This window comes from Nycticebus coucang, chromosome 20 (genome assembly GCF_027406575.1).
Source record: "Nycticebus coucang isolate mNycCou1 chromosome 20, mNycCou1.pri, whole genome shotgun sequence".
Taxonomy (NCBI): Eukaryota; Metazoa; Chordata; class Mammalia; order Primates; family Lorisidae; genus Nycticebus; species Nycticebus coucang.
Window position 1 is genome coordinate 63,950,095 of NC_069799.1, and position 11,350 is coordinate 63,961,444.

Sequence of the window (11,350 nt, forward strand, 5' to 3'; positions counted from 1 at the left end):
CACCAGGCCCCCAGACTCCCAAAGTGTTGGGAGTAAAGGTGTGAGCCACTGTACCTGACCTCTTTCTATTTTTAGAAGAATTCTATTATTTCATCCTGGTGAACTTGTATTTGTAGTGTAAGATCCTATAGGGTCACTGTACATATCGAGTCCAATATAACTATGGATTTTGAGGCATTAACAATTTTAAAGAGAAAACAGCAGGATTATCAAATCAGGGTGATTCTAGCATAAATAATGAATGAGTTTTAAAAATTATTTAATAATTAAATAAGCAAGGGAGCTGGGACATGATCAGCCCATTTGGGATCTGGGAGTTCATGTGCGCAGTCAGCGTGGGACGTTGAGTTGCAGAAGGGCAAAGGGGCATGGCCTGGTGGAAACCTTCAGGCAGAGTTCCTGGGGGGAGGGGGACCCGTGTTTACCTGGGGGTGGGCTAGCGTGAGAGCTCTGTGCTTAGAAGAGTTTCTGTTACACATAAATATTTGTGGAGTGAATAATGAATGGATGAGATGATGAAAATGATGGATAAAGATGGCAAAATGGTTTGTAAACATAAAAGATTAACCTGAAGCAATACCAGAAATGGTCCCTCTGCTTGAATTTTTTCTTTTTTTTTTTTGGACAGTGTGTCACTCTGTTGCCCTGGGTAGAGCAGTATCTTAGCTCACAGCAACCTCGAACTCTCAAACTCCTGTCCTGGGTTCAATCAATCTCTTGCCTCAGTACCTACAGGTACCTGCATCAAGGTACAGCTAGTTTTTCTATTTTTAGTAGAGACTGCGTCTCAGTCTTCCTCAGGCTGGTCTTGAACTCCCGAGCTCAAGCAATCTGTCAGAGGGTGTTTTAATCCCTCTCAATGTTAGCGCTTGCCCCACTATTGGTGGATATTATGCGTATTGGTTTCTTGTCTGTCCCCTGCAGGAGCCGGACAGTGTCTGCTTCTAAGTTCCTCCTGCCTCTGACAGAACAGATGACATCTGATGAACTTTTGTTACATAAACAAATGCTTGAATTCAATGAAAAGAATTTGCACTAAAGATAAGTTTGGGTATGTAGAAAGGAGGCAACGAAGGAAAAAAACGAGGCAGGGTTTGGCAGGAGATTGCGTATACGCAGTGTTAAGGACTAAAACACTGAAAGTCCCTTGAAGTTTCTTGCATAAGAGGTGTCTTTTTGAATGGTTTGGCATTCCCAGTGTCTCATTTAAGGTTACAAAGAAAAATAAATCCATGAAATCCAAACCAAGTACCTAATGCTTAAAAGGCCCCATGTCATAAAAATGTGGCAGATTCAATCACTAAAACAAATTCCAGACTTTTTCTTCCATATATATGGTCAGTTTTATAACAAGATCACCAATATTTCTAGAGTTCCTCTCTGTACTATTTAGAACAGGGGTCGTCAAACTCCACATGAGGCAGTGTGATTGTATTTGTTCCCGTTTTGTTTTTTTACTTGAAAATAAGATATGTGCAGTGTGCATAGGAATTTGTTCATATATATTTTTTAAACTATAGTCTGGCCCTCCAACAGTCTGAGGGACAGTGAACTGGCCCCCTGTTTAAAAAGTTTGAGGACCTCCGATTTAGAAAAACCAGTGCTTTTTTACAGATCATCCCTCTACTTGTAAGACAGGTGGTATCAATACAATCAATGTGAGATCATTCAAACTCCATTGATTAAAGAGAAGAAATAGAAATAGCGATACTGCATTCTACCATCTGACTGAGAGAGTTGACATTTGCTTAGACCCTGGGCCTGTCCAGAGGCTGGTTTGCTGCAGGGTTGGAATGAGAGCAGGAACACGGATGTGGATGGAGGTGAGTGCCATTCGGCCAGCCCTTACCTCACCAGCCCCGCTGTCTTGCCTTTTGCTCTGGCCTGGGAGTAGAGAGCTTTGCCCACAGTTTTCTCTCTAATGGAACTCCTAAATGTCGTGCCATCCACAGTCCTAGAAAAAGACAGAAGGCCACCAGTTGGTCAGAATAGCGGTCTTAACAAAACAACTAACACCACTCAACAGGCTTGATTTAATGAATGGGGATCTCTGATCATTTTGCATCTATAGGAAAATGGGTACAATATAAGGGTATAAGGCCCAGCTCCCGGGTGAGGGGTACAACCACAACAGGGACCCCAGCTAACAAATGCAAACATTGTAATCTGATCAGTCGCGCCCTCATATTAATCTGAAATTAAAAAAAAAGAAACCAGAGACATTTTAATAACTCGCCCTTTACTGGACAGTGTGACCGCGGGGGCTGGGCAGGCTCCCATCCTGAGAACCTTCCCTTCTGTACTCTTGTTTGTGTTTAAACTTTTCTCTCATTTTTAAATTTTATCCTTCAGATTAAGGGTTGTTCTTTCTGGGTATCCGTTTTGAATGACAAATGTGACTAGGAGAGGTGACTGATGAATCACGAACTATCTCATTATGTTTGGTTTGTGAACATTTTTCTGTGAGTAAAGAACTTGGCATAGCCTGGGAGAATGCAATGGACCAAAGGCTGTGTCCCCCAGATGCCTTGTTGAATACTACCCTCCAGTATGACAGCAGGAGAAGTCGGGCATTTGAGAGAATATGAGGTGGAGGGGTGGTAAACAGCATGAGCGCTCATGAAAGATTTGAACTGTGATGATTAAATAGTATCTTCTCTAGTCTTTTTTTTTTTTTTTTAAATAGAGTCTCATTATGTCGCCCTCAGTAGAGTGCTGTGGTGTCACAGCTCACAGCAACCTCCAACTCTTGGGCTTAAGTGATTCTCTTGCCTCAGACTCCTGAGTAGCTGGGAATACAGGTGCCGGCCACAACGTCCGGCTATTTTTTTGTGGCAGTTGTCATTGTTGCTCAGCAGGCCTGGGCTGGGTTTGAACCTGCCACCCTCAGTGTATGTGGCTGGTGCTGTAACCACTGTGCTATGGGCGCCGAGCCTCTTCTCTGGTGTGATGCATTCAACCCTGTCTCCTCCCTCCCCGGAGGGGACTAAAATAAATGTATGCTTCCCCATCCTGTCTTTTGTCACTTCAAATCTAGGGAATGCGACGTCACAGAAAGAAAAGGATGAAGACAAGAGAAAGGAGAGAGCCCCAGAACGAGCAAGTTCCGACTATGTGGTTTAAAAATCAGAATTTATTAACAACAGTTTTAAATGTCATTCCTAGAAACGGTGTTGTATAATTCTACAGAAAACCTTTTCTTCTCCTTCTTGCTTTTTAGGAAAGGCTGACCAAAAACAGTGGTGATTTTTTGAGCCAATTCAAAGACACCAAAGCCACATAATGCTTTTTTTTCCTACCTAGTTCACTTTGTTTAGGAAATATAATTAACATGGATCAGTAGTTTTTAGCAGCCACAGCGCCTGGTGGTTTGACCCCTTATTTTGTTTATTCATGTTTATTACAAATTACCTATGAAAGGCAAAAGCAGATGAGAAGTAACTCCACCTAATGTCTTCATGAAAAATAGTCAAACTAGGTGCAGGGTACTGGGCTCTGTTCTAGTCAATGCAAGAAAGACACTGACCAACTGGAGCCCAGGCTGGGGACAACCACCTAGAGCCCAGGCTGGGGACAGCCACCTGGAGCCCAGGCCGGGGACAGCCACCTGGAGCCCAGGCCGGGGACAGCCACCTAGAGCCCAGGCCGGGGACAGCCACCTAGAGCCCAGGCCGGGGGCAGCCACCTGGAGCCCAGGCTGGGGGCAGCCACCTGGAGCCCAGACCGGGGACAGCCACCTGGATGCTCCAGGGCCCAGACAACAACTCCAGTCGGGTGGAGTAACAGGGAGTGTTTAGCCTTGTAGCACAAAGCCTTCAAGTGAGCAAGATTACTGGCTTTTACTACATGAAAAGTATCAGCGTAGTTAAAAAATTTTTTTATTTATTATAGAAATTTTCAAACATACAAAAATAGAATAATAAAAGGGACTTCCATGAAACCCCCCCTCACTCAGCTACACCATGATCAATGCTCGGCCAATACTTTCTGCCTCAATGATTTTGAAGCCAAACTCAGATGACGCCATCGTTTCATCCAGGAGCTCTTCACTATGTATTTTGTAGAGATTATTATATTTTTTGTAGAGATTATTTTTAATTCCATGTGAGTAGAACTAGAGTCATTACATAGAAAATGGAAAATATTTAAGTTAAATATAATAAATACTTCTAGCAGAGCTATCAACCATGGTCTTGAGAAGGAATGAGTTTATCACTAAGGAAATAGACGAGAGACCCATCTGTGGGGTGATAGAGGTAGTCAAGGGCCAGGTAGAGACTGGATTTAATCAGTGATTCTCAACTTTCTCTTTTCCTTACAGAAACATATAATGGATGGCACTGACTTTCTTCACACACCCTCACATGTGGCTTCCTGCAAGCTAGAACAACTCCATGTACTTTTCCCCTCAAAGCATATTAAAATGCAAGTAAGTGGGAGGTTGTTACAATAGAGATAGCCTTAAATTTGGTGTAACTTGTTACAAACCAAAAGCAAATCCTTCACTAACTCTGATACTTTGAACAGAAACTAACAATTGGGACCTACCCTCTGATCACCCAGGAGGCCCACAGCTCTGCAGAGGAGATCCCTGGGACAGTGGGTCACTAAGGTCCACCCTACCGGCGAGGGCTGTGAGTTTGTGAGCAGCACACAACCAATTGCAGGTTTCACGCAATGGTTACTCACATGGAGAAGTTGGTAATGAAGGCTCCTTTGGGAATCTGGACATCAAACACGACATTCTGAGGCTGGGGGGAGTGGTTCACCACTTTGCTTTGGATGATGGTGGTGGCCGTCCGAGAAGTGATGGTGGACCGGACCTTGTAGCTATACAGAGTGACTTGGTCGACGTCTCCCTGAAATGGGCAGGAGAGCACACAGCCTCACTACCAATGGGGCTCTAATGTCACTTGTTACTGACGATTTATTATCAGCGGCACACTTCCCTTGTTAGTAATGATTCCAGGGCTCAGTAAGTACTATAACTCAGGTGTATTAAGCACCCTCTTGATTCCTGGAATACCCGACAGGCGCAAGTCTGCCCTTGTTTTGAGACACACCTTGAGATGTCTTTTTAGCTCAAGAAGTCTACTAAAGATAATTCTTTCAAAAGTTAGAATACAAGCAGAAAATGGTTGGGGAAAGTCAGGTTGGATTGAGGACATCCAGGAAATAACGCTAAATGCAGGGCCACAGGTGGGGAAAGGATATGCACTGCTGGGCTTGGCAGGGACCCCGGCTGTGTCTTCAGAGTGAGGTGCAGCGGGGTGCTATGGTGCCAACTCCTACGCGGCCCCCCAAACCCCCCACAGCTCCCTGATCTCTTCAGTCTCATCTATTACTTCATCTTCAGTCTTTTCCTCCTCCCCCCAATTAAAACAAACACAAGAAGACCAACGGGGCTGCACAGTGAGCGCTCGTCATGGGGAGGGCATTAGAATGGGACTTTTGGTCCAAGGCTCTGGACCTTCTTTTCTCATCTCTGCCAAATTAAAGCAACCACAGTGTAAAAAAAAAAGAAAAAGAAAGCTCAGTGCCTGTAGCACAGTGGTTACAGTGCCGGCCACATACGACGAGGGTGGCGGGTTCGAACCCGACCCGGGCAAGCTAGGTAGCAATGACAGCTGCAACAAAAATAGCCGGGCGTTGTGGCGGGCGCCTGGAGTCCCAGCTGCTTGGGTGGCTGAGGCAAGAGAATCGCTTAAGCCCAAGAGTTTGAGGTTGCTTGGAGTTGAGATGCCACGGCACTCTACCAAGGGCTACAAAGTAAGACTATGGCTTTAAAAAAAAAAAAAGAAAAGAAAGGAAATCAAGGCTGCCAGTGATGTTCCAAGGCGAGGCACCAAAACCCACATCTTTTATTTAGGAAGTAGCTGGGAGCTGCAAGCGTCTTCAAGTCCGTGGCAACTATGGGACTCATTAGATTTTGCTTCTTTTCTTTCCAAAACGATTGCTTATTTCAATCCAAGGTGACATGCCTAAAACTTTGTGGGCCAAAAGTAAACCTTCCAGCTGATGAACAGGCAACTTGCCTCGGCTAAGGTGACATCCTGGCTAATTCGGTGTGCGTCCTTCCACTTAAGCAGGCACTTCTGGCAGTTTCTGCCCGTTCAGTGTAGAAAGCACCACATAACCTCTTCTGTGGGCTGTTTTGTTGCCACAGGAAGGTCTACTTGAAGCATCTCAGGGAACTGGGCCATTTGATGTTTAAGAGTATTCTCCCAGGCTCAATGCCTGTAGTTTAGTGGTTAGGGCCTGGGCCACATACACCAGGGCTGGCTCGAACCTGGCCCAGGCCTGCTAAACAACAATGGCAACTACAACAACAAAAAAAGCCATGGGCGGCACCCGTAGCTCAGTGTGTAGGATGCCGGCCACATACACCAAGGCTGGTGGGTTTGACCCCTGCCCAGGCCTGCTAAAACAACAATGACAACTACAACAACAACAAAAAATAACCAGGCATTGTGGCAGGCACCTGTAGTCCCAGCTCCTTGGGAGGCTGAGGCAAGAAAATCGCTGAAACCCAAGAGTTTAAGGTTGCTGTGAGCTGTGATGCCACAGCACTCTACCAAGGGTGACACAGTCAGACTCTGTCTCAAAAAAAAAAAAAAAAGTAATCTCACAGCAACTCTTTCCTTCTCCAGAGCTGTCGGTCATCGTATTTTAAATCAAAATGGTTAAGTCATAATAAATAATACGTATGGGGGGATGAAACCTGTGCTGTTGGTAAAACCTGAGAAAATAAAGAGAAAAGACCTTTCGGCTCCCAGTGGCCTCACTCCTGTTTGAAAATACAGTACCCTTCAATGCTGGATTTCAGAAACACATCCAAGCAGAATTGGGCAAGGGAGTATTTCAAAAGTCAGGTAAACAGTGATGGAGATAAACGAGACACCTGGATTGATTTCAAGGTAATCGTTAACAGGAAAATCATTTTGTAACAAAGTCAAAATCAAAGCAAACTTACCATCGTTTCCTCCGATTCTCCGGAAAGGCTTCTCTGTGAAAGGAAGTTAGACAATCATTCTTCAACTGTGTGTTACTTATTACCTCCAGGGCAAAAAACATTTTCTCAGTCAAAAAAAAAAATTTTATTTTGCTGCAACACTGAGCTGTCATTCATTCACTGCAGCCGAGACGTAAATACCAAGGATTCTTGAAAACTAATTTCCTGCTGGTGAATTTTTCTGAATGACTCTCCAAACCATTTTTGGTTGTGTGTATGTCACACTTTGCTATAATGCTAAACCAAATATCTTTAAAATAAGAACGCTCAGCCATACTCCTACTGGGAGTATTTCCCCTTTACTCTATTTGTCTGTTTTTTTTTTTTTTTTTAATTCACTTGAATGGCAATCTGGATACACCACCCTACCCTGGGGCTTTGGCCATGCTGTTCCCAATCAATGTGCTGCTCCTCCTGTCAGGCGCTCTCTGTCTGCTAGGCCCACATAGCGAACTCCTACTCATACTTCAGAACCCAGCTCCTCTAACCCACTAGACCAAGTCAGCTTCCTTTGCTGAGTGTTTTCATAGCAGCTTATTTCTTCCTTCTGTGCTCTCACTGTGCTTTATAATTACCCTTTCTTTTTGAGGGATGATTTGATTAATGTCTGCCCCTTCCTTCAGACTAAGCTACCTGACAGCAGGGACTTTGAAGTGGGGGTAGCCCCAGAACCAAGCATGGGTGACTGGTACCTGGAACATTCTGTGCTCTTCACCACTGCACTAGAGGATTACCCACTAAGTGACTATCCTGTGGGTGGGACAAAGGTGATCCTTCTGCCTGTGAAAACTGAACAGCTCAAGAGTAAAGGGTGAACCTTGAATGTCTTATGGGTTATACATATAAGCCAGGTGTTGATATAAGCTACTTGCCTGGTGTGGGGTGAACCAAGGTTCTAGAGCATACTCTGTGACGTGGTGGGGTCACCAGATCCTTATTTTAGAGTTCTTGAATGCAATGCTCAATGACGATTTTTTCTTTCTTGTGGCTAAAGACTTTGACCTAAAGTCTTGCCTATTGGGTTTTAATATAATTGTTCTACACAAAAGGCTTAGATTTTTAGAAAATAAAATATTCATACTCATGCAAATTAAGTCACTGGTCAGCTTAGCGTGTACTGCTCCCACGAACAAGTCCTTTCTCAGCCCGTGGGTCTATGTGGGAAAGCCAGGACACTCGCTCCACTACTAAGAGGGTTTTTGCTATCTTTCCTGCCACTTCCCAACACAGAGTGACGAGAGGAAGGACAGTGTGAGGCTGCAACGGGAAGTGTCTGTCGCTGCTGGAATAAGAAAGTCCTCCTGAGGCTGGGTGCAGCGGCTCAGGCCTGTAATCCTGGCACTTTGGGAGGTCGAGGTGGGAGGAATGCTTGAGGCAAGGGTACTAGGCCAGACTGAGGAAGAGCAAGACCCTGTCTCTACTAAAAATAGAAAAATTAGCCAGGCATTGTGGTAGGCACCTAAGGTCTCAGCTCCTTGGGAGGCTGAAATAGGAGGATCACTTGAGCCCAGGAATGTGAGGCTGCTGTGAGCGATGCCACTGCTCTCCTGCTTGGGGGAGAGCGTAAGACCTATCTCCAAAAAAATTAAAAAAAAAAGGAAGAAGAAGAAGAAAAGAAAAGTCCTCCTAGTATTCCTAATGGGAAATCCTTCCCTATAAGGTGGTAAAATCATTCTTAAGTTTTGAAGAACACACACCTTAATTAAGGGACTCGGGCTCCTGATCCAGGCAGTGGTTTGACTCTATTTCACCTGGACAACACTTCCACCTAGGTCTAAAACCACTTTGACGCCTCTCTGCTAAAAATCAAAGGTCTTGAGAAAACCTAGCAGAAGACACGGCTAGCCCTTTCCTTCACGCCCCCTGTGACAGGGAAGCTCACTGTACCTGCTGTCTCCGGTTCTCGGGAGCAAATCGGAATTTGCCTGGGGCCAGTTCCACAAGATCTTCATACTCTACAAACTTAAAAAAGAATGCAGTGTGTTTATTTTTATTTTTAGAAAAGGTCTACAGTCGAAGAGGCAGTTGGTGGTATTCATTATCTTATATTCTTTCCTCCCCTGTGAGCAAGCTTATTTTTTAAAATACAATTGTTTATTCATATATACATGTTTGCTAGTTAGGTCTCAGAGGTGTCTACATGGAAGCTAACATCCTTACATCTGTTGGACATGGGAATTCATTTTTTAGTTTGCCAGGAGATGGTAGGAGAGACAGGTAGAGTTGAAGGGCCTCTGTGATTGGGGAGGGGCCCCAGGAAGTATTTGGGTGGGTCTTGGAGTCATTAGCAGTGTCTGGACGAACGGGAACCATACATCTGCCCAAGTTGAAAATATAGATACACCTTCTGGGGGCAAGACATGACTGCAAGAGGGACTTCACCTAACAAATGCAATCAGTGTAACCTGGCTTATTGTACTCTCAGTGAATCCCCAACAATAAATAAAATAAAATAAAATAAAAAAGAAAATATAGGTACAATGTAAAGTCTCTCTCTCTTTCTCTTTTTTTTAAAAAATGGCTTTACCTCTTTTGTATTTACCTGGTTGGAGGTGAAGCACATTCTTTTATTTTTTTAATTTATTATTTTTTTTTTTTTTTGCAGTTTTTGGCCAGGGCTAGGTTTGAACCTGCCACCTCTGGCATATGGGGCCAGTGCCCTACTCCGTTGAGTCATAGGCACCACCCGTGAAGCACAGTCTTAATAAAGTATCACAGGAATGGAAAAGCAAGCATCCAGTGTACTCAATACTAACATGAAACCAACAGAAAAACAACTACACACCCGCACAGTATATTCAAGTGGGGTGGAGAGAGGAGGAAAAGGGAGAAGGGAGGAGGGTTAGTAACCTCTTACCCAATGGGTATAATATGTAAGGTCATTCAGCACCCCAGGATGAAGGGCTCAACTGCAGCTTGAACTTTACCTTAGAAATGCAAACAGTATGTCTAATCATTTATACCCTCATATTAATCTCAAGTAAATTCTATGAAACTGAAAAAAAAATGAAAAGAATATACAGGTAGGAAAGGAATAACCCTTAAAAATGACTGAAAAAGCACCAACATATTTGGGTGGCTTGGCTTCAATTGGAGACTTTACCACACTCTGCTGGTTTTCAAAGAGGAAAAGATGATATTTTCTAAGCAGAAAGGGTCATGTTTTCCCCTGTAAACATGCCCTTGTATTCTTGAGCATTTTTGCAGGCAATCTGCAAATCTCTGCCTTTGCAAGGTATTCTCATAACACACTTTGCTTTTTCAGCATGAAAATATCTCTTGTATGACTTTCAAGTCCAAGAATTTCCCTACTTTGGGGGCTAAGGGTCCAATGTGGAGACCTTGAGCTCCATGGGACTTGTTCTCACATTGTACTGGAAGACCACCTGCTGTCTTCTCCTGAAACAGGAATACTTAAACGCTCTCATTACAAAGCCATTGTTTATGTCAGTGGAAGAAACCATGGTGCTTCCATAAAGACTTCTTACACTCCTAGTAGAAAGTGATAATGGTATTTTTTCATCATCATAGCTAATAATTATTAAACACCAAGTACTCCAGATGCTGGGCTACACAGTTTATGTACATCATTTAATTCTCATGGCAAACCTCTGGACAGGTCTTGATTACCCATTTTCTAGATAAGGAGTGAGCCGCTGCACTCCATAAATGCTACACTGCAATGCTGACCCACTGAACTTGACTTAACTCTCCTGCAAATCCTGTTAATGCTTTAAAGGGTAAATACACATTCTGGTAATTACAACAGTAAACATCTGTTCTCAGATGAGTTTTATCCTAAGTTTCTGTTACACACAGAATAAGGCCATCGTAAAGTAATTGCAATAGGTTATTTAGTAAACTTAGGTGTAGGCCAACAACAGGGAGATTTCTAGAAGTACTTACTTCAGGAAGTCCATTTGTGGGGATTTCAAAGCCTGGTGTTTCAGAAAGAAGAAACCAGATGAGAAAACACGTGAGTCGCCTCATTCTGCAGAACCGCTTCGCAGGCTCCCGAGCAGGAGGTCCGGCGCACTCCACTCCTTCCTGCTAAGCCACGTTCAAAGGAGCAGCAGAGGAGGACGGTTCACTGTGAGAAAGCAGAAAAAACCTCTCTTACTTCGCTCAAAATTGAAACAAATATTTGTTCTGGAGCTCAAACTTGAGCTGTGGGGGTGGATCGGCACCCAGAGGTTATTCAAACAGCGAAGCCAGACGCAGTTGCTTGTTGAGAGGACAGGTCAGGGGCAGATGAATGCTGTTTTGTTTTTTTTTTCTTTTCCTTTTGCTGATTTCAATGGATGTTAAAATCAGAGAGACAGAAAGATAATCACCACC

General features: G+C 43.9%; 1 protein-coding gene across 1 annotated transcript in view; it reads right to left on the bottom strand.

Annotated features, from left to right (window-relative positions):
• Nucleotides 1-11,146, bottom strand: part of ITIH2 (inter-alpha-trypsin inhibitor heavy chain 2) — a 33,680-nt gene extending 22,534 nt beyond the window's left edge. The window contains exons 1-5 of the mRNA XM_053572953.1: nucleotides 10,919-11,146; nucleotides 8,900-8,974; nucleotides 6,974-7,006; nucleotides 4,690-4,859; nucleotides 1,850-1,954 (exon numbers count right to left, since the gene is read on the bottom strand). Coding sequence (XP_053428928.1) covers nucleotides 1,850-1,954; nucleotides 4,690-4,859; nucleotides 6,974-7,006; nucleotides 8,900-8,974; nucleotides 10,919-11,002 — 467 coding nt within the window. The 5' untranslated portion in view covers nucleotides 11,003-11,146. The remainder of the gene's footprint in view (nucleotides 1-1,849; nucleotides 1,955-4,689; nucleotides 4,860-6,973; nucleotides 7,007-8,899; nucleotides 8,975-10,918) is intronic.
• Nucleotides 11,147-11,350: the final 204 nt, after the last annotated feature.